The sequence below is a fragment of the Megalops cyprinoides genome, chromosome 17 (genome assembly GCF_013368585.1).
Source record: "Megalops cyprinoides isolate fMegCyp1 chromosome 17, fMegCyp1.pri, whole genome shotgun sequence".
Lineage (NCBI taxonomy): Eukaryota > Metazoa > Chordata > Actinopteri > Elopiformes > Megalopidae > Megalops > Megalops cyprinoides.
The window spans coordinates 16,657,958-16,681,845 of record NC_050599.1 but is presented as its reverse complement, the minus strand read 5'-3'; the positions used below and the strand labels follow the sequence as shown (position 1 = coordinate 16,681,845).

Sequence of the window (23,888 nt, the reverse complement as noted above, 5' to 3'; positions counted from 1 at the left end):
TGCCTTACTGTTATACAGTACAAAACCATTATTGTGGCTAGTTGCGTACTGAAAGGTGAATTTAAAGGCACGATGTGGTTTCGAAGCTGACAGCTGCATTAATGAAACTGATTTCTGTATATACAGTAATCGTAACTGCAGCTTGGCACGTAACAGATACCATTAATTAATATGAATTTGCAGAATTGCAATGAATTTGCAGGAGCTCAAGAAAAGCTGTGAAGCTCGCATATACATATTTTTTTTATCATTCTGCACATACATGCACAATTGAAGTTTCGATCAATCTTTTCTAAGACAGTTCTTTTGCGGTATTAGTTACATATTTAGGTATATGCCGCGATTTCAAAATGCATCTTTTTTCTTGTAGGTTTGGTTGCCATTTGCAAGGGGGTAGGCTAGTTATACACACATACATAAAGACATACAAACACATTGCAAGCCTCATCTCTACGAAGAAGCACTCTGTGCCATGAAAAGCGAATTGACGTGATAAATTCGTCCGGCAATAACTTCTTCACAGACCGTTACCTGCCTAACACGAGCTTCCAACTGGTAAGCTCTCTCTGGTTTCAGCACATTTGTCTTTAAAACGCGACGTTAATGCAAGTGACTCCTAGAAGTACGGTAGCTAATGTAACCAGCTATTGCAGCCAGCGTGCCTTTCTAATTGCGAAACAGCAACCATGAACAGCCGTGAAAAATGATCACGTATAAAAGTTTACATAATGAATGCGAACGCTTTTTTTCCCCCCGACTTCTCTAGCAGCCCTAAACCGTAGCCAATAAACTTCGAACAAGACATCAAACATATGGGAGATTCACCTTACAAATCCGGAAAACACGCCCACGATTGTATTAGGCTGGCAGTACATACAAAGCAAAGCGATTGGACAAGCGAGGCTGTCAATAACACATTGCTGCCATTCCTTCCGTTCTGTACTCCGTGTAGAGAAGACTTTTTGCAGATGTGTTTCAGCATGGGTAGTTGAAACAGCGGGACACGAGCTCGCTAACGTAGCTAACGTTAACTCAGTATCGTAACTTCAAAAATATATACGTGCTTCAATACCACAATATTCCTCGTAAATGGACAGCTTAATAGATTAACCGGAGAGTGGGTAACCTGTACTTGACTTAAACTGATTTGTGAATTTAATTCCATTTTCCCTTTTTTTGATCGAGAAGGAAAAAAATGCCAGTAGCAACTCTATTGCCTTTCACGGCAACCCCAAGTAGGAAGTCTGCTAGTCCGACCTCCTTCAGACTAACGGAGAAATTCATTTTACTTTTAGTTTTCAGCGCTTTTATCACTCTCTGTTTCGGGGCGATCTTCTTCTTGCCGGATTCGTCCAAGCTTCTCAGCGGAGTTTTCTTCCACTCGTCCTCAGTAGAAACCGACACTCGAACAGGTACGGACAGCGATTCCAGTATCGCGGTGGGGAAGGACGAGAAGATTTTGGCCAAGATTCGCAAAGACCACGAAAGGGCTCTGGTCGAAGCTAAGGACACCCTCCAGAAGCGGGCGGACGAAATACAGCAAGATATCAGGAACGAGAAGGAGAAAGTTGCCAGAGAAGGTTTCGGGAAAGGTGGAAAAGATGACAGCCTGCCTGTTATTGACTATCTGCGTCCACCGGGAGCAACAGGGCATGAGCCGTCAGATCCGGAAACCAGGGAGAAAAGGGCAAAAATAAAGGAGGTGAGTAGCGCCAGGGCTGACACGCGTGTCTCCCCCGCAGCAGTTATGCCTGCACCATTCGTCACCGCGGGGTTACACAAAGTGTGAATCTAGAAAGTCTTCCTGTCAGTTGCAGCAGTTCAGAGATTGAATTTTTATATGAATTGTTTACATGTATCTAGCTTGCTGGCTGTATAGGAAGATAATAGAGAGGCAGTTACATTGTCGCTATAGCTACGATTTTCTCCCTTACCTAGCTAACGTAGGTACCTTTATGCAGTAACAACTAGCCAGTGTTACTAACTGCCTAGGTGCCTTTACTTTTCCCACAGTGCTCAGAGCAATATGATCATTTGTTTTACATAGCACGCCTGATAATCAGTAATTAACTTTACAACAGAAAATACATTTTGTTTCGTTTCATTCAGTCATTTCACACTGTGAGAATTTAGTCTGCGACAAAAAGCAGCGGTCGTTTCATGTTGTGCCATGTCCTGTTGGAATGGGTGACGTAGAGTGAACCGCTGATCGGACAGCAAGAATAGTCGTACCACTGATCCGAACTGTCGGTCACACATTGCAGTTGGATAAAAGGCAGACTGCTCCAGCCCCTTCTGAGCATTAAAGTGGGCTGTCTGTTTCACAGACAAGTTGCTTGTCATGTTCGCAAGATGTGATACAATTGCTGAGCTTAACGATTCATCTTGTCTGCGTTGGTCTGATCCTTGCCGCCTTTCAAGATCCAGTGACTTTTAGCTAAAACGTCTCTGTACACAGCAGTGTGTGCGAAGATTAATTTAATCGACACCCTTTAAACTGCGGATTTCATTTTACATGCATGCGTATGTAAGGGGTAGTAGCTCTCTGACCGATATGGTTTTCAACAGCCAGCATAACTGTAGCTCAACGTTTAGGCCACATCTTGAAGCATTTACCTCAAAACACACTAGGAATCGTTTTAAAACATGGTAGCTGAGTGTTTTTTGTCTCAATATCCTTTGACACCTACTTCGTGGGGTCTTGGTTTTGGAGGAAAGATACCCGTATATCCCTAATTAAAAAAATAATAGTAGTTGACAGTAATAGAAAAGGTTTTGCATTTCTGTGCAGCAGCATTAAAAACGTTGAAGTGCAGAATGCAGTCTGTGTCTGTCAAGGTAGTCGGAGGTCGTTCTAGAAGTACTTGAGACCTTGAAGATTGTCATTTGAATAATGAAATAGACGCAGGCATGCGATGGTTGTGTTTCAGCACAAATGGTTGCAAAACGAATTGTAAGTAAAAAAAAAGACAGGTAAGGAATCTGATAGTTAAACCAAATCTTGTTTGACAGCACCCCCCCCCCCCCCTGTAATTTAAATGCCTATAAGGTATTTAAATGTATTTTACAAGTCTATAAGGACATCCTAATGTTGCTTTCTGACTTTGTGTAACATTTGTACCACTAGTATATACCCCTCACAGTATTTGGTGTGACTATTTTATGGTGACAGTGTTCATAATCATAAATCTAAGTAGAGCAGCGGGATCCATTCTCAACCCAGGAGATCCACTGATCAAATCGGCTCAAACATTCAAGATGGATTAAAAAGCTCTTGTTCTTATGAACAAAAAAGTCAAATGATTACCTTTTTGGGGTTATGTCAATAATTCATAATTAATAAATTAATGAGTGCTTTCAGCAGTCACAAAGGTAGGGTGACCTCAGAGCTATGTACATGGGAAATTGTAATGCTTTGCTCGGCGTAGATTGACTGTTCAATAAGAGTGTGCATTGGCACGTCTGCATTGCCACCTAGCATCTTGAGATCGTGGGTCATGTGTCTCATTTACATCAGAACTGTAAAAAAAGGCCTTGTCCTCGGTCTGCCGGGACTCCTTCCTGTCAAGTAGCAGCCCTTTAACAACTCTTTTGCTGACTGATACAGGACTTGCTTGGGATGAAATTATTCGAGAAGAATGAGGTGACTTGGGTGGGGGGGGGTTAGAAATGCAGCGACTGCAGATTTCTTAGCAGGAGTCAATCAAAATGTTTTGTGTTTATGGGCGCAGAGCTGTCTCAGAGTTTCTGCGGGTTGGGCCTAAGCTACTGCAGCAGTGCCGTATTGCGCTAACCTCTAAGGTGAATCTATTTCCCAGGCACTTGATTGTCCTCCATTTGGTGTGCTCTGACGGTCCAGGTTAGTTGAATTGTAAGCACCGCAATTCTTACTACATGGACTAAATAAAGTTGGGGTGAATTACATTATATGACATTACAGTTTCTTGACAGATGCTCTTATCTAGAATGACTTGCGTGGCTTACAGTTTTTCATTGTTAGCCGTTTATACAGCTGGATATTTTACTGAGGGAATTCAGGCTAAGTACCTTGCCCAAGGGTACAACTGCAGAGCTCCATTAGGGAATCAACCGGCAACCGCTAGATCACACTGCTGCCCTGAGGTAAATGGGAAAGATACGCAGTCTGTAAGGCACGAAGAAGAGGCCTGTGGCCAAATAAAATGCTGTGAATCCGAGGTCACAGAGTGAATTTCCCATGCACTTTGACTTTAATCAACGGCTCATTCATGGTGTGCACTTTCCAGGGTGCGTTAATGCAGAAGTGATCCCTTACAGTTGGGGCTTAGAGAAGATGAAAAGTATATCTGTGAGGGATGTTGATACTGTGTGGAAGTGAGGAGAGATTATATTGAAAACAGCATGCAAATAGTTGGGCATTTGAGTGAAGCTGCAGATAGCTTGATCCACACTTGCTTTTGTTCAAACGGAAATTGTGAAAGAATTACTTCAACAGTGTACTTTTTAGATCAGTTTAATCATGTGAAGATGTGATTCATAAAATTATTTGTCTTTAATTTTGCTTCAGCTCATAGAAGAAGACCCTCGTGCTTGGCATGAACAAATTCTCAAAAATATGTTTTTCGGTAACACCCATGAATGCCTGTTGCAGATGCCAGCACTCTTAACTTGGTTGGCCATGAGCTTTCTCCATCCTTTCCTCCAATTGTTCTTAGTGTTTGGTGCCAAATACAAACCAGTGATTCAACAGTATGTTTTTGCAGTTTCTAACTAGTGGGTGGTGGTTCTTTTTCTGTTTGATATAGAGCATGTGAGTGTTTGTATGCATTTGGATCTGTCTTCAGGTCTTCAGGTTATACACAAGCCCCCCCCCCCCCAACTGCCACTCAAAAAGTCCCATTATGGGAAACAGCAGAAGTGAAGGATGCCATCTTCTGCCGTGTCCAAATTATAATATCCTCCATCTTTAAGCATCACATTTGCAATTAAATTTCTCATTTTCATAATCCACTGCAGCGCTCTCTCTGTGCTGGGTCAAACCGAATGTTGAATCCTTTGTGATGTCACCTTCAGTGTATGTTTTACGCAGAGGTGTGGCTTGACACTTGATTCCCTTGTGATGTCACCCTCAGTGTATGTTTTGTATGTAGGTGTTCCCTGCTTTTTTTGTTCCTTTGTGATGTCTCTCACGGTGTATCCTCTGTATAGACATGTGGCCTAATTGTGGATTCCCTTTGTGACGGAGCCATTGTTACATGTATATCTCTGAGGTGTGGCTCTTGCTCAGGGCAAGGCTGTCTTAAGATGGTCTAGGCCACTGTGTGCAGATGACATGGTAATGAGCGTGGGGCAGCTCTGTGGAGCTGACCTCTTTATCAGTATGCGCTCTGTATCTTGAAGGGCAATCGGTTAATACCCTGTCCGGCTATCCCCTTGTATCACCCACACCACAGGATTAGACGCGATCCGCTTGTAAAGGTCTTATGACGGGTTCGCCAACTGTGAAGGCAGAGACAAATCAATGACACCCCACTTCCTGGCATCGGCCGAGCTTTATTTACCAACACATTTGTAGAGAAAATCTGCTCGGTAAAGAAATTGCACTGTATTTTAGGATTTGTTTTGCGTGTGTGTGTTTTTTTTTATACAGTTGACTTGGCTTCGTCTCTTTGACCATCACAAGCTGTCAGCTTTTGTCCTTTTCAAGAAGGTAGGGTTGAAACTGCAGATATTGTCCTTGACTGTGACCCAAATTGGAGAGTTACGTTTCCAGGTGGTATTTCAGGTGCTGTGCTGGGATCGAGGAGTTTTCCCAGTTGATCGTCTGAAGTCTCCACTGATAAAGCTGTGGGATCTGCTTCACTACTGTCTTTGCGAATGTTTGGTCAAAGATGCCACAAATGCACTGATACTGACCAACAGCAGGAGCCTATTTTGGGCCTGTGGTGTACAAAGCCAGCATTCAAATTTTGTGTCACGGCCCAGTGGGCTGCTTTCGATCTTTTTTTTCCCCCCTCTGATTTTTTTCTGCACATTCTACTGCTCAATAGTGAACACGAGGGAACAGGTGGCAGTATTTGTGTTTTTTTTTTTTTTTTACCCCACATGCACCTTAGTTGTGTCCCTGGCAGTATCCTGTTAGATACTGAAACAAAGCTGTCCACCAGAGGTGAGGGGTGCAAATCGGTGCGGGTGTGCGGTTGAGAAGCAGGCGCTGAAGACGGCACTTACCGCAGTACAGCAGCGGCCGCGGCAGTGGTGGAACTCCGGTTTAGAGTAGCGTGATTGTGCAGCCTACATTTTAAAGCCGGGATTACTCTCCTCGGACTGCGTCATCGGGGCTAATCATATTAGCGGAATCGGCAGTGTGAAAGTGTCAATCAAGCCACCACCCGAAGCCAGGCCCGAGTCCTCCCACCCTGCCTTCTCCCTCTGATACGCTGTGAATGGAGTCCCCGGGTTCTTCCAGAGCGGATGCGTGAAGCAGGCATTAGCGTTTGGCCGTAGTCAGACTGGATTCTGGCCTCGTTGTCTGATCGCTCTGTCTGTCCCACTGCTTGCAGTCCTGTCTTGTGTTTCGTAAATTCAGTTGAACCTACCTCTGGTAAACTGACAGCAGGAGCTCATCTTGTGGTTTCAGGTTGTAAGCCAGTATTCAAATTTTCTGTTGTGGGACAGTGAGCTGCTTCTTGGAGCGTTTCAATCTTTTTCTCCCCGTTTCAGCCACAAGCTCTTATCTCTCTTATTTCACCTACAACTGCCACCCCACCCACCCCCCCCAGACACTTCCAGTGTACTGTGATGCAAATGCTGTAGTCTGGTATACACAAGAAATAACCCAGAGGTTGAGGTTTAAGGTTTCTTCACCCCTTGCCACAGTAATGTGCTAGACCTCTGTGTGCCCTGATATTATAGTACATTATTTGGTTAGCAGCAGGTACCTTTCTCCAGAACAACTCGTATGTACATGTTACTTACTTATCCAGCTGGATATTTACTGAGGCAGTGAGGGTTCAGCACCTAGTGCAAGGGTACAGCAGCAGTGACCCACCAGGGAATCAAACCGGCAAGCCCACCTCTTTAACCACTGTGTCAGTGCTGGGCTACTGAGTTCTCTGTGGCTATAACATTGCGGGCAAGGGACCCAGCTGTGAACTGTGTACCGTTTGATAACACTGATTCTTCAAAAGGGATTATTTAACAAATGCAATTGTCTGTGCCATTACTGGCACTGTAGTTTTCGTTAGAAATGAAAGACAAGAGAAGGAATCATTTTGCGCATTAACTGTTTTGATAATTGCTGAGAGACCAGAGGGAGTTGGAATAGAAGGCCTCAATGTGTTACTTTGATGGCCTGACATGACAGATGGGTACTTCTGCGCTGTGCCAGGCAAGTAGAAGAAAAAAAAAAAGACTTGAATTTTTGCTTTCATATTTTCCCAGAAGTACAATACCGTGATGTCACGCACAGGTCGTGATTGCACTTTTTACTTACATGACTCAAGGTGAAGCAAAAATTTGAGTCCAGTTAGCAGTTATTATTGATTTCTTTGTTTAGTTCTATTTTCCCTCCACTCTTGGAAGAGCAGGCCTGAGCTTTCGCTTTCACTTCATGGCGTACCCCGCCTTAATGTGAATGTGGTGAGCTGGGTGATAAGTATTTTGGTGGGGCTGTCTTTACAGGCAGATGGTTCGCTTGGCAGTACATTTGGCCGAAGTAGCAGTGGAATTTTCACTGTAATAATAACAGTCAAATGAAGATGGTTCACTGGCTTCTCAGCCCGTTGGGAAGGTCCCTCATTTTCATACCGCTCCCCCAAAAAAGAGACAGCTATGTCCTTTGGCCTGTGACCCTGTGACATGCTCACAGCAGTGTAGACTGTGCATTTTTTAAATTTTAAAAATGTGTTTTAAAGTGTTTTAAAGTGGTAATAATTGTCATTAGGTGGGGCGGTCCTTGAAACAGGGCATGGAAGGCAGTCGAGCTTTTTGAATTTGAATCCTTTTTGAGTTTGTAAATTATAGATAAAACATTATGTGATCTTGTCTGTTGAATGTTCAAGTCATTCTGGACTGGTATATTGGACTGGAGATTAGATTTTCTAGTTGCTTGATGCAGCCATTTAGCATAAAGCGCCTTGTAGGCTTTCCACTTCAGTCTTCGTGAGTTTTATTAGTCTGATTCAAGCTGCTCTACTCAGCTGTTGAATAAAAGCACAGAAACACAAAGGCACTCTAATGAAAAGCTCTGGCTGGTTAAGGGCCGGCTCGTGTCATCAACTGTAGGAGGAGGGTCGGGCGCCAGGCTTACAGGATCTCGTTCAGAATGCTCAATTGTCCGAATAAGAACCTGATAACGCCCAAAAACGGAGCAAAATTAGATTTTGAACAGACTTCCCCTGTATGTAAACCTCAACAATGCATTACCCACTGTATTTATAGCTTTATTTGCTTCAGAGAATGGTTTCAAATCGGCTGCATCTGCAGTCGGGACTGTCGTTACGGTCAGATGTCTGCCTGTGTCCAACACAGGCAGACATCTTTTCAGCTGTACGGGTTCCGCTATGATGGAGTGCGCCTTCAGCTTTTACGTCTCAAGTGTTCCCAAGTGCGTGGCTGGAAAGGCTGCGTGCGTGGAAAGGGATTGCACTGTGTTCCTGGGCTGGAGGAAAGCAACGGTTCTCCCTCGGTCTGCGCCTCACAATCATTTTAACAGCCGAGCTTTCTTTGCGCCCTGCCTTTCGAACCGGCCGCCGCACCAGGCGGGAGAAATCTCCTGCAGCAGCAGAAGTTATGACGGTTACACCAGGGGCTTGCGCTACATTGTGAGACCCCCGGGGGGGGGGGGGGGGGGGAGAAATGCGCACATGACTGGCCGGGCTCGGAGAAACCGCTCGGAGAAACCGCCCTCCCTGACCGCAGGGGAACAGTGCTTCTTCTGTGAGTCAGCATTCCTCCATCTCTGCGATACGTGTGCGTTCCCACCTCCTGCCCAACACCCAGAAAAGATGCTTATTCTTTTAATACTGTGTGCGGCCTAATTGTGAAATTTAGCAACGTCAGGGGACATGGAACACCATAAATAATTGCGAAGAGGGAAGAAATCATTTGATGTGTCAGTTTTAGAATGCTCCTGGTAACTCAGAGGAAGACTCTTAGCTGACATTACCCCAGATTTGTCATATAGGCTACCAATATTGTTAATTCACACTACAGTCCGAAGGATGAGATGACGGGTCTCTTTAATAACCTGCCATTTAGGTAATGAACTTCGGCGCTAATGAATCTAGCGGCTCTTAGGCCTGTTTCAGAAGGTGAAATGCCTTTGTGTTTGTGATGGCTGAAGTGAAATGTGACGAGGTGATTGTCATTTCACAGCCGAGCTCTAATTAACTGTAATCTCCCGCACAGGGCCCAGGCTCTGCACTCCAGCAGTCGTGAGGCACGAGAGTCGCGTGTAGGTTTTAGCTTTTATGTGACAGCAGTTTTTGTCAGACAGGCCATTTGTTTGTCCAAACAAGGATTGCTGGTTGTACGTCAGTTCAGGCACCGCAGGTTTATTGACACATAGGCAGTAAAAGGCTAAATCGAATGGAATGAGCAAGCCATTCTCTCCCTCCATGTGATTCTGTATTGCGTTCAGTGATATTCTTTTGTTTTTCTCTCTCTTATTTGGCCTCAGTCAGTTTTGGGTTTTGGCAGCCTCGCGAAACTCCATCCTTTCACGGTGTTCATTTACCGGGAGAGGGGAACGGCGTGCACCCTAAATAATTCAGCGGGCGTGCTCTTATTTTTCTGCTCGTAAATAAGACATGGGAGGCAGTGAGAGCGGCGGAGAGCGAGGGCAGAGGCGAGCTCGCCCTTATCGCCCGTCCCGTCCAGCCTTCAAACGGCGCCGTTATCAGTAAAAGCTCTCCGTCTCTGCTCCCTGACCTGAGACAATCTCGCTCTCGCGTGTCGAAGTCGAAGCGGCTTGGACAAAGCCCTGCCTTTATTCACTGGCGGGCCGGGTGACCCAGGCCCCCCGGAGGGCCGCCGCGGAGCCGTAATGGCCATCCGTGAGCGGGAGGTCAGCGGCTGTTCTGCAGCGTCCGGTTATCTCCGCGGCGGAGAGGAGCGACATTTGCATTTCAAACATGCCACAATGCGCTGACCTCCCTTTTCACATTGCGTGATCAAAAAACATATTTTATTTTTGCCCTGGTGTGTGGGAGGAATGCAGTTTTAGCAGCACTTAAATGACTTGGGATGAAGATGGCTGCAATCAGGTACGTGCACAACACACACTGACACTCACTCTTACTGACACACACTCTCTCACATACACACACACACACACACACACACACACAGACACACAAGCATACTGTTACAAACGCAGTCCTAATAATACATAAACCTACAGTTCTATTGCCTGAATTGCAGACTGCAATTGATGTGTTTGCAGGAGACGACTCTTACAGCAACAGTCGGATTGCAGATGAAACAGTGTGTGTAGCTGAGGATCGGGGGCATGGTGGCTCCTCCGCGCCCAGAGGGCAGGCAGGCTGTATTCTTCTCTTAAGAAGCTCAGCAGAGTGTCAGAAAGGTCTGCTCCAAATCCCTTTGGGCTTGGGGGGCCAGAGTCATGTGACCATCTGACATGGTACATTAATCAACCTGGGGGGGGGGGGGGGGGGGCACAACAGTGGGAACACAGTCAGGAAGCACAAGCTCGACGTGAAAGCAAGTGTGCTGCCATTAAGCGGTCATCCGCTAAGCCCCGGAGTGAAACGCATAGTGCCGGAGAAGAAGCCCAATCGAACGGCGGAAGATTTAATGGCTGCTAACAGGTTTACCTCTCTGGGCTGGACTTGACTAATTTTATCTACAGTCTCGTGGGCAGAGTTTGCCTCCATCCGAAGAAGAAAAAGCAATGCCAATGATTTATGCTTGTGCTTAAAGTGTGGAGGAGGTTCACAGATGTACTTCACTGGCTTAGTCCTGGGTGTAGCAGATCACCTGACTCCAGGCAAGCAGTTGACTCCAGATACCTGCAGGTTAAGGAAAAACACGTTTAAGGTCTTGGTTTGTCTGTTAGATGTAGAGTTTCCTCTGTTGGTTCAGAGCAGCCAGACACTGTTAGGTCTAGAGTTTCCTCAGTTGGTTGAGAGTAGTCAGACACTTGTCCAACTGGGCAAAGAGATCTGCCAGCTCTGTGGGTGAAAGAGGGGTCCCCAGCTGTTAGTGTCCCCACCATCCAGATTACTGGCCCTTAGTGACATCAGCGTGTGTTACTGACATTTGTAATAAAGGAGTGTGTTACTGCGCATTAATGACAATGGTGCATGCACATTAGTTTTGCTAATAATATTTGCCCCCTCCCCCCTCCATGTGTAATTCAGAATAATGGGCAGGAAGAGTTAACTTGTAAACCCTACATTAGTGTATTAATCAAAAACAATAGAAATTATTATAAATTACAATAATATATAACATCCATATAAATTACTAACGGCACATATAAAATATTACAGGTGGTTCCAGTTCATTTGGAAAAAATAGGTTGGTGGGTATTTCATATGTATGGTGTTTGTGTGTTTACATCATTTTATTTATTTTTCATTACCTATAAAAAAATTCTGATTTAGAATTGGTATGAATTACATATTTTACGCATAAAAGAATACCTCGATGATCTGATGAAAATGAAAATAAATCTAGCATAATAATGGGTACAACTGACAAGAGGAGAAAGAAAGACATAGAAAATGTTTATTTCAGTTATTTGTTATGTGTGATACCCTAGCCTTGCATGTGTGAGTAGTAGAGAGGCTGTCAGCCAGTAGCATTGAGTCTGTCAGCCAATAGGGGTGAGGCTGTCAGCCAATCACGATGAGGCTGCCAGCCAATAGCAATGAGGCTGGAATGCACTATTAGTGAGTTGTGCTCCAAACAGCAGAATGAAGACTGGAAGCTGAGATGCATCTCCTTCTCACACTGTCCTGTTCACATCTCCATCATACCATTCGCTAATTCATACCAATATTATTATTGTTGTTGTTATTATTATTATTAGTAGTAGTAGTAGTAGTAGTAGTAGTAGTAGTGGCAGTAGTATTAGTATTAGTTTCAACATTTAATTGTTATTGGAAAGGATATTTCTGATTGTGTCAGAAACATGAAGACCAGTGTATACAGTGTAGAGAAGAGAAGGATCACTGGCAAGGCTGTATGTTTCACCTGACTGAGGAGTCTGTTTACAGTGCTGGGTTAAGCTAGCGCTAAATGGTTTTACAAATCACATCCATCACTTTTGTGTTTCCTTGTGTCTCAGTGCCTTGACCAAGTGCAGCTACAGTTCAGGTTCACTGATACAGAATGACACTAGAAGCGCTCAGGGGGTCATAGATCATGTTAATTGTGTGTACACTAGTATTCCTAGTGTTTTGGACTACTCTTGGGGAAAAAATGTATTTTAATCTTAACTGGAATGTTCGGTTAAATAAAAAGAAAAGAACATCTGGCCCTGTTCATTTAACATTTTGAATCCTCTCGTGTAGAAATTGTGCCGTTCTTTCTGCACTCAGTCATTTGTGTCTTATTTTCTGAGCCCTGAAAGCTGGTGCTTTCCTCCGTCTCTGTGAGCCAGCCTTCAGACCTCCGAGCTAAAGGAGTGATGGTTGACATAAGCGTGTCCTTATTGGGAAGCGTCAAAGCGAAATCGATCCGTCTTTCGCAAGGTCTTCATTAGTTTGCCTTGTGTCAACCGGCGGGGTCAGCCGCGTGCTCCCGGTAATGAAGGGAAAGGGCAAGCCGATAACGGTACACGTGTAGGTTTCACAAAAGAACATTCAGGTCTTCATTCTGAAATGATTTTTACCTGATCGCCTCTCGGGGAAGCTTATTTACAGTCCAATTAGCGGTGCTGTCTTCCGTAGTCGCTGAGAGTTAACTTGCTTGAGCACAGCTCGCTAGAAGTGGAGATATTCTTGGTCATTTAATAAGCGCTAGGCTCAGATCTGTAATATCACTCCTGTACTATTTTTGCCGTTATTTTATCTGTTTATTTTTTTCCCGGTCATTGCCCCTATTGTTGTCTTGGACATGCTGATAAGAACACCCTTGTGGCTTTTTTATTAAGCCTTCATGTGGTTGACTGAATTGTAGGTATTTATTGATTCTGTTCAGTTTTACAGTATTTATCTTTTTCCCTGTCAGCAGTCAGTACTCTATTGATTTTTTTTTTCCTCTTTTTATGATTTATTTCCTATGGGAAAATTCTGTCTGTTGAGTAATGTCTCAGCGCATGGTAATTAAAAACATACTCCACCCCATTCATTTAAACCCATAAACTTTTCTGGTGCAACGGAGTGACATGGGTTTCCTGCGTGCTGAATTCTTGTTCTTCTCGCTCGTCTGAGTAAATAATGACATTTGTGCAGCGTGGTGCAGTTCAGAGTGACAGTGACATACAGTTTGCAGATGTCTGTGTCGCTGTATCAGTGTTAAAGGTGGGCTCAGGGAAGAAGCCCCAGCTCTCTGTAAATGGAGCATCTCAGCCCTTTCATTTTGCATCGTGTACTGAGGGGAATTAACCTGCCATGAAGGGGAGAAGTATCCAGTAGTCTTAGAAGCCAGGTAACCTACCATGGCGTTTGTTAACAAGCGCTCAGCATCTACCTTGAAACTCCTTGAACGACAGAGGCACTGTAGACTAGTAAAACGAAAGCTGCACTTCCCAGCCTCCACTAAAACAACACTGTTACTCAAACAGAGAGCGCAGGGCACAGGGCGTCCCCAGAGAAGAGGATGTGTTGCAGAACTTCTGTGTTCCTGCAGGCACATTACATTATATTACGTTATTGCCATTAGGAGACGCTCTTATTCAGAGCAGCTTACATGTGCTACAGCTTTCACATTCTATCCATTTATACAGCTGCATAGTCACTGAAGCAGTTCTGGGCTAAGTACCTTGCCCAAGGGTACAGCAGCAGTGCCCCAGCGGGGAATTGAGCCAGCAACCTTTTGGTTGTGAACCCTGCTCCTAACAACTATGCTACACTGCGGCCCCACCAACTGTGATGCCAGATAGCAGCGGTCAAGAAACATCTTTTGATAAATGACTTGCTTGAAACCTCACATCCACTTCACATGCCCCTCCGGGATGCAGTTACTCCTGTCCCACAGAAGCCAAACAAAATGAAGCAGACACAGGAGGTGAGCACCCTGCGGTCTCCCCATGGTGGCCTCATGGACAGATATCGCGGGCATCAGTGTTCCTCTAGCCTTGAAGAGAATACAAGTCCACCACGTCTGTGATTCGCTCAGCCATCTGCGGTGGCAACCGGCTATCTGGGCAAGAGCGCGTAATTGCGACCAGCATTTTCAGATGAACGGGCCCATTGTCCGCAGATGGAAAAGATGATCGGCTCTTGGCCCGTCGACGGTTTGCTTCACCGGTCCATAGATCTCCATACATCTCCATATATCATAAGTCGTATCGGAGCTTGATCGTGTGGTAGGCCACATTGTTCACATTCAGCTGCTGAGTGAAGCCAGTGGAGCTTCAAAGGGGATTTGTGCAATGTCTCTCTGCATTTATAAAAAGAGCGCCCATCAGCAGAGTGACCCTTTCTGTGACCCTGGTCAGATAGCTAGCTGTATCTGCAATGCTGGGCTGTGTGATACAAATTTCTTCTGTGAAACTGCAGAAGAGTCTTAAATTCAGTAGGACACTGTCTGTTGCCTTTCTCATAGCCATGGTTCATTAACAGGACAGAGGAAAGCAAACATTTTGCCTTAGTCTTGTATGTGGTGCTCCTTGGTTTTATTGTGTGGTGATTCTACATGATTGTATGTGTAGTATTGCGATCTGTATTAGGTTCTGTGATCTAGTGACTGATGTATGGTATTATACTTAGAGGCTTCTCTTGTCTAGTCAGATTGCACAGGTTAACTTGTGGTAGGGCTTAAATAGTGTTCTGCTCACACTCACTGGTCTGGGATTGTTGTTAGCCTGGTCTGACACTGTTGCTCATTCAGCTTCAATGGATACACTCAATTATGCTGGAAGTCGCTCTGGATAAGAGCATCTGCTAAATGAATGTAATGTAATATATAATGATTCTCATGTGTTAGTCTACTGTGTTGTGCTAAAAGTAATGTTCTGTGAGTTTGTGAGGAGTGCACCTATGGCCCATGTCAGCCCACCTGTTCATCTCAGCAGGTAAACAGCACCTTACCATCCTTCAGGCGTTCCAGTACATTCCACAAAGTCTCCAGTTGGCCGTGTGCTTTTATTTCCAATTGGTTGGGCGAACAGGAAAGATCTGATCCTGTCTCGCTCTAAGGCCGAGCCGAGGTGAGGAAACGCAACCCAACCCAGCTCTTAATATCTTTTCATATCGTGGTGAATGTGCCCTTATGCCCGGAGTCTTAACTGCAGTGTCTGATCGCAGTGAAAAGACTCATTGATTTCCTGACGAAGGCGCCCCATGTAAAGAGGCCCGAGGCCTCTCCACATCCCTGAGGTGGCACAGCACAGGGCCACCACATTCACTCCCGTCCCTGTGCCTTTATGGAAGCGCTAACAATGCATTTAGACACATCCAGTCCTTCTACTCGCCGTATTTAAAAGGTGCTCAGGACCATATCGGGATTTCTTCAGAGTTCACATTACCCTCAAGGCATTAATGGTTTGAAGTGTGTGCCGTGCTGGAAACGGACTACTTATTTTCTTATTTCTGTGTGTTTCGTTCGCCTCTGTTACAGATCCTTATTCTGTTTTGTAGTCCGTCCCTGTTATTTCTCTCCGTTAGAAGTCTTAAGTGATGTTTTATCTGAAGAAAAACAGAGGAGCTCTTTGATGTTTCTTTGAAATAGCAGTAGTTTTGGAGCGCCTCGGTCTGTGCTGGATGAGCTGTGTCTGCAGCACTCCAGGTCACCACCTCAGAAAAGTGCAGCTTGTGTGTGGAGCTGCCTCACTTTACCGAGCCCGTTTCACCACCCACAGACAAATGGGTGGTGTTTTTTTCTCTTTTTTTTCCTCAAAAATCAGCAGAAGGGAATCCGGTTGTTTCCAGCGTAAATTAAGTGTCTTGTTGCCTGCGGTACTCCAGAACGTCACTGAGGAGTGAAATGCATTCGCTTGCTTTGTGTAATAACTTTGCCTGGTGTCTGTCGGCCGTGGAGTTCAAAGCTCCTTATTTTAGATTTAAACCTACAGCTGTCCACTGCAGGTTAAAGGGCAGAGGTTTAGCACAGTGTTCCGTAGCAGAGATGTGTTTTGAAGGTCAGCAGTTTAATACAGTGCTGTGTAGCAGAGCTGTGCTCTGATGGTCAGCAGTTTAATGCGGTGGTGCGTGGTGGAGATGTGCTCTTGTGGTCAGAGATGCAGTTTAACACAGCACTGCGTAGCAGAGATGTACTCATGGTCAGCAGCTTAACGCAGTGCTGCATGGTGGTGGTGTGATATGAAGGTCAGAGACGCAGTTCAGGGCGGTGCTGTGTGTAGTGGGGTGCAGTGGAGCAGTCCTGAAAACAGTTTGTCGTCTCCCCTCGTCCTCCAGAACAGGGGAGAACAGTGCCATTCAAAAGGCATTCATTTCCCCCTGTCTGTGTTCTCCCAGAATAATGAGGTGCCACAGGCCTTCCTCTGCTCATATATACTGCCGGGCCGCTGAATCAACCCCACTGGCTGCTGGCAGCAGCCCTCCTGTCCGAGCGCCAGCCCAGTCAAACATCCCAAAACCGAATCTGCCTCAAATTTCAAGCTGAGTATCCGCGCAGAATGCACCCGTCAAGCTTAACGGCAGATGTCTGAGGCCTGACATCCCTCCCGCCCCAGGTGCCAGTGCACCATTCTCACCCTACTCCTCCACCCGCCTCACCCTGTCCCTGTAATCCCCCCCTCCTACATCCCGGTGCCAGCGCAGCACTCTGTTGCCAGCTGCCCCCCCCACCCCCCACCCCCATGGCACCTGTCTGAGGGGCATGGCACTGCAGGTGCTGCCAGAGACTCCTTGTGAGCTGGGGGGTGGGGGGGTGGGGGGGGGGTGTTCAGTATTTGTTTGCAGGAGCTTGTTTGCTCTGTAATTTGTCAGTCCCCGGAGACCTCTGTACCCACACGCGTGCACATGCCTCTCTCCAGTTACACATTACTCCGCAGGGAGCCGGCGGCAAACAGGGTCATTAACCGGCAGACCTTTGCACCGCCGTCAATGATCTGCAATCAGCTGCCTGCTGAAGGATAAGCGTCTCGCCACCTCCCCGCGTGGGGCCTAATGACGCCGCCTCAGCACCAGGACCTCACAGGGAGAGGGGGAGATGGAGCGGTGTCATCAGGCCTCAGCCTCCCCTTCTGCTTCGGCCTCCTCCTCGGCTTTGGCCTCCTCCTCACCTTCAGCTTCATTAGCTTCAGCCTCCTCCTCGGCTTTGGCCTCCTTCTCAGCTTCAGCTTCTTCAGCTTCAGTCTCCTCTTCTGTTTCAGCCTCCTCCTCAGCTTTAGCCTCCTCCTCGGCTTTGGCCTCCTCCTCACCTTCAGCTTCATTAGCTTCAGCCTCCTCCTCGGCTTTGGCATCCTTCTCAGCTTTAGCTTCTCCAACTTCAGTCTCCTCCTCTGCTTCAGCTTCCCCCTCAGCTTTAGCCTCTCCCTCAGCTTTAGCCTCGGCCTCAGCCCTCCACTTCAGCGTGCGGTCAGCTGCGACACATTTCCTGATTAAAAGGCAAAAGAACTGAAGGACTCGGAGAGAGCGAGAGAAAGAGAGCGTAAAATGAGAGCGGGTCCCCTCTCCCCTGCCCTCCGCCACACGCCCCCGGCCAGAGTGACGAGCCGCTCGCAGCCTCATTAAATTAAGAGGCTCGTCAATCCGCATTAAAGGCCAGGGACGAGTCTTAAGTGAATTTTTAAGGTGGTAATCATCTTACCAGAGTGGACGGGCTTCCTTTTCCTGTCCCCGCTAATTCCACTCTGAAAGCAGCGTTCTGAAAGGAAGGCTGTTAGTGCTGATATATCTGGCTCTGGCTCTCTGCATGCCCACGATAGAAATAAATATTTCATCTGTCAAACGCAGACACTATTTTTTGTTATTGAACCCAGAGTTTGTTGTTTGTTGTTCTTCCACGGTGTCGACAGTAGTTATTGATTATGCCTTTGCCTGGAGAAAAGTACATCCCTGTTCAATGGCAAAAATGTAGAAGCAGGTAAACAGAGGCATTCATGATCAGTTTGTCAGTGCAGTGATTAGAGAGGCATAACCCCTAGCCCCACCCAGCATTCCTGTTTTGTTGCATTCAGTAGTTTAAGAGGTACCAGTGGCCTATTCATGTGTCCAGTGTGTTTTCACTGCATTCAGCAGCCTTGGCTGGTCTTGTGTGTGCCTGGGTGAGCCCTTTACTCCAGCTCTGAGTTAGTGTTATTGTGCTCTGTGACTTTGCCTGGTAGCAGTCTGTGACTCCATGTTTGTGTGCTCTGTGACTCAGCAGTCAGCAGTCTGTGACCTGTGTTTTCATGCCGTAGTCTAGGTGTGTGTGTTTTCTCCCTGCTCGACACATTTGAATTGCGATCACGATTGATTTGCTCGACACGATTGAATGGAGATCTTAAGTTATTAGAATTTTGCTTCATCAAATCTCTTTTTTAAGACGTGTGTTACTTTTATGTAACACGATAGGGCCCGGATGAATTCTCGAAAGTGCGCCTCAGATTTCTTTCCAAGTACACAGTAGAAGGACTGGAGATTCCTCTGCTAATTACAGTATACCATCCCCACAGAAATTTCCAAGCATTTAATTGGCTCAGAAAAGAAGCTGATTAATAATATTTATGTTTCACAATTACTTCTCCATCACTGTACAATCTTCTAATTTTCTGCCTCATCAAAGCTAAAATGTAGGGTGGAATATTGTCTAACGCTGCAGTCTGGCACTCCGGGAAGTGTGTTGGTATCCGGCGTCTCGTCGCTCAGGTAATGAGATTACATCGGCAGGTGCGAGCCCGTAAGTGGCAGAGAAGATCACGGTAATGAAGCGGAGCTTGGAATGGGACGAGGCCAGGCTGGGGGAGGTGGGGGCATGACTGCTTTTGGACTTTGTTCTGGTGGCTGTCTCTAAACTTTGCTTGTTTGCGGAACCCGGGGGTGGCTGTGAGCTCTTGTGTGGGGCGGCAGCGTAACATAGTGGTTAAGGAGCAGGTCTTCTGACTAAAAGGTTGCTGGTTCGATTCCCCGCTGGGGCACTGCTGCTGTACCCTTGGGCAAGTTACTTAACCCACAATTGCAAGTGAATATCCAACTGTATATATGGTTGACATTGTGAAAAACTGTAACCAATGTAAGTTGCTCTGGATAAGAGCTTGTGCTAAATGCCATTAATGTAATGTGTGGCTGTGTCCTTCATGCTTACCTGTTGTGACACATCAGTGGCTCCTTGGCGGCCTCTCGCCCGGGCGGACTTGGCTCGGAGAAGCCTTCGTTCCTCCTCCTCCTCCTCCTCCTCTCCGTGCTGAATCGGCTCGCAGCCATTTGCTGAGGCATCAAACGGAAGGGCTTTCTGGAAAAATAAACTCGGGAGGAATAAGACTGCAGTTAATAATTTATTTCCCTCCCTCCTCCCTTGATTCTGTAATGAGCTGATCTGTGCTTTTATGGCTTAGGATGGGAAAAAAAAAATTGGCTGAAGCAGTAGCCGCGTGTTCTTAACTTCTTTGATATTGACGGGGTTGATATTGGTGTGTGTGTGTGTGTATGTGTGTGTATGTGTGTGTATGTGTGTGTGTGTGTGTGTGTGTGTGTGTGTGTGTGTGTGTGTGTGTGTGTGTGTGTATGTGTGTGTGTGTGTGTGTGTGCACGTACGTGCATACATTCAGGATACATTGGCCAAGCTAATGCAAGTATGCTTCACTTCCGTGCAATCAGTTTGCACCTAGCGGTGTAGAGGCACCAATCAGAATTGAACTCCATTTAGAGGCTGGTTAATTAACAGGCTATTTCCTGCATGTTAAGGCACTGTAAAATAAAACGCTACCAGGTTCACAATATTAAAGTGCAACTCTGCTTAAAAGGTAAAACCTGATGTGTTTTATGGTAAGGTTTAAAGTGCTGAACTGCACGGTGAGCATTCCGGAACGTCCTATTAGCCTGACCCCCTCCTACAGTCAATGACACAAGCCAGCCTTCAGCAGCCAGAGCGATTCATTAGAGTGCTTTTGTGTTTCCCGTGCTCTTAATCAACAGTGGTGAAAGTGGGGAAGAAAACGTGCTGTCGGTGGTTTGAACTCAAAGAAGCTCACTTCGTATAAAAACGCCAGGAATTATGTGAGCAAAGACAGTCTTGTGATGAAAATTTTGCAGATGATGATCTTTGCATTTTCGCTTTCAGAAGTTTCAGAAGCGGAAATCTAGACACATAAAATGACTATAGAGAAGACTTTCTCAGCCATATGAATAAGGAAATACAGGGTTTTGTAGCTGTTTAAAACCCATTGGAAAAAAAATGTGCTGGTCTTTAAAGTTCAGCCTTTATAGATGGGGGGTGAGCTGCCCTCGGCCTTGACCCTGCAGATGAAAGATGCGGAACTGGGTCAGTGTCCTCTGCTTTCTGCATTAAAACATGGAGGAGAGGCTCACACCACGTTGCATTACGTGCTGGGAGCTAGAGGCAGAGAGCAGAAATGTTTGATGGGATGGCTGTCCATTTCAGCTTAAATCTTAAATCTTCCCTGTGAAAATACAGATGGCTTTGTTGTTCAAAAATGGCCGCCCCAACATGCTTTAAGGGGCTCTTATTAAGATGGTAAAATACGGACTTGTTGCAGGGAGTTAGAACTCATTGTCCTCTCCCTCCTGACTTCTTGGAGTGGGGAAGTGTACCGTGGTTAGGGTTTGTGTGCTGAAGCGCTGAGGTACCACTGGGAGAGCTACGCACTTCAGAGAGAATTCAGTGGACTTCATTTGCATGCCAAATAAAGTGTAAGGTAAGAAAGGAAAACAAAGTCATTTTGAGGCTGAGTGACCCTTTTGGCTTTAAAGGATCGGGCTTGGAAATGTCCCCCTGCTTCTGTCTCTGCCTCCGCATCGAGATTGTGTTGTTTGTGTGTGTGTGTGTGTGTGTGGCTACCTCACAACCACAGAGGCACAACAGCGCGCCTGTTTTTAACGTTCGGGCACAACCAGCGGCGGGAACGTGAGAGTGGGCCTGGCTTCAGGGCACCGCCTGAAGCCTGCAGCCTGCAGCCGCAGCTGGGATCATCGGACCATATGAACAGCCCTCATCCTAAAGCGGTGTGTCTCTTAAAATGTGCCTACTACAAGCCCAGGTGGTTGGAGTGGTTTTGCCAGATAGGTGCGAGGTTGAATAACACAAAGAGGCATCTGCATAAACAGAACTCTAACTGTTGTGATCTTATCAGAGACCAGTCAGGTTCCATGGCTTCCTGAGTCTCTCATTAGGAAACACATTTGAATAGATAAGAGTTTAAAATGGATGTACACTGTGCTGAATTAGTTTTTTCTCTGCGACAATTTCACTATTTTTAAAAATAGTGTGCTGCGCTGACAGTATGACTCAGTATATATGGTTGGTAATAACTGATGTTTGTTTGGGAGTGGTTTCCCGCAGTCATTCCAGCGTTTCTTGATCTATTGAGGTGAACTCAGTTCTGCAGGTTTTGGAAAGCTTGTTCTGCCTGCCAACAAGGACGTCTTTTGGAATTAACTTTTGAAAAGGCAGTTTCAAAACAGTTCCTCTTTGAGGACATTATTCCTGTCTGTCATTAGCATGCTTACATTAAGCAGACGGGCGTGTTCAGAAGCATTCAAACATGAGCGATGGCCGGCACTGTTTTTATCTGAAAGATCTCTCTCAGGGGCTTCCCGAATATCAAACGCATGCAAACCGGCCTGTGGAAGGCCCTAATTACCATCCCTGTCAACAGACTGAGAGGATCCCGCTACTGTTTCCAACGCCACAGATAGCGGTGCGTTTTAATAAAACATTACACCAATTAAACTTCTACAGGACACGTCGACGTGAGGGAAATGCCAAATACAAGTACAGTGCACGTTCATCCTCTCCCGGAGTCCGGCATCATTACTGGGAGTCCAAAAGAGCTGTCGTTGGAGTCCTGCCTGATCTGTGTATTTGTGACATCCCTACTGCATCCAGATAACGCTGGCCTCTTGCTTCTTTTAGAAGTACACAAAAAGAAGGGATGCCGTCCTCTATGGTTATTTGTTGTGGGTTTTTTTTTCTTGACGTCCATGCTGGTTGTCTGTTAACATATTCTATAAGGGTGAGTTGTGTCTGATTCTCAGTTTGTGAGAAGCACAGTGTTAAGCCAAAAAAAAAAACATTAGCAGAAAATCTGGCTCACGCTGCAAGACAAAGTTATCAGTTGTAGGCATACATATTTGAAAACTTCTGGATTTCTTTTCAAAATTCTGTCTTCTGAAAGATAATTAACTTGCTGTTCCCTTCAACATTTCTTATCTTACCATACCCAGCCTCCCCCCTAAAAAAGAGTAAACTTCGAGAATGAAGGGGTTTCATTGCACTATTCTGTTAGTTATTTTAAAAGTTTTTTTTTTATTTCTGGCAGATGTCTTTGGTATTCAGTATCATGTCTTAAAAATGCCATTGAAAAGCAGAAAGCTTCTTTATTGCATGGCGTCAGTACAGCCCCAAATATAGCCCACTAAAGACAGCAGCCCCTGCAGGCTCTGAGAGGTAAATGTGTTTCACAGAGAGGCAGTGCTTTATCTCCCCTGCTTGCCCTCGGTGGATCGGCCTCCGGACCTCGACGCACACAGGGTGCACAATGAGGAATGACTGGAGCACATGAACAGAACCGGCCTCATTTTCAAGACTCGGAAAAAATGAGTTTGTGCAGAATCACAGAAGATCCAGGGCATTGTATCCAGCAGGGGCTTTGTCACCTGTTACTCTCTGCCCTGACCACACAAACATAGGGATGTGCTAGACCGCGTGTTTGGCAAGGGGTGAAAAGCTGTTTGGACACAGACGGTGAATATACGAACTCTAGCTGGTGTAACGTGACTAATCCCGTCTAATGAAGCTGCATTCGTTTTTTGTGTTTGCTTTTTGTTTTTACAAGCCTTCTCTTACACCCCTGCACACAGATGATTTTAGGCGTGTTATGGGTTCAGGTCAGCAAGTCATGCATCTCGCTCCTTGCGATTGGCCCTCCTCCATAGGGAGGGCTGTGATGTGGAGCCACTTGTTTATCCAGGAAGGCTTTATTTTTCTGTCCTCATAAGTTCTGTTTGGGTTGGACAGGCACTGTCCGGCTGTTTCAGGTTTCCTGTTCCTCCAAAGAACAAAGACACGTTGGCATTAACTCTTTCAGCGCCAGGTCGAGAAACACTGGTCTTGACCTGTATTCAGAACAGGGAGGCAAGGCCTACTGACAGTGTGCTTTCCACACTGAGGGTCATGTAATGAAGGGCATTAACGGAATAGATGTGTGCCTGGCCATATAGCCCTATGCAATACACATAAAGCTATAAGCAATCCCTCCTCCTCCTAATGACTCTGTGTCAGATGGTTCAGAGAGGTTGTTTAACCCTGTGTAAATGTGACCCCATCACACACAGGCACACACACAGATGCAGAAAACAGTGTTTTATTTTCCTTGCTTTTTATTGTGCAGTGTTTTTTGAGGTGTACAGTCCACATTCAGCAGACATGACTAAATGAATTTTGCTAGTGATCTAGAAACTAGCAAAGAGGTTTTTTATGTATTTGTGTATGTGTGTTTTTTTCCAGGAATATTGAGCAGTAATTTTAGTTCATGAGTATGACACAGGGACTGTCTTGTGCTGCGTTATGGGTAATGGAAAGCCTCATGCATGGCACTGGCTTTGAGTGGATTCTCTGCCCATAATGAAGAAGCTAGAGGCACCTTTGTTGAG

At 45.8% G+C, this 23,888-nt stretch overlaps 1 protein-coding gene across 1 annotated transcript in view; it reads left to right on the top strand.

The window, feature by feature from the left end:
- The first annotated feature begins 942 nt into the window (after positions 1-942).
- The window catches only part of man1a1 (mannosidase, alpha, class 1A, member 1), a 117,222-nt gene continuing 94,276 nt past the window's right edge, over positions 943-23,888 (top strand). The window contains exon 1 of the mRNA XM_036549548.1: positions 943-1,702. Coding sequence (XP_036405441.1) covers positions 1,196-1,702 — 507 coding nt within the window. The 5' untranslated portion in view covers positions 943-1,195. The remainder of the gene's footprint in view (positions 1,703-23,888) is intronic.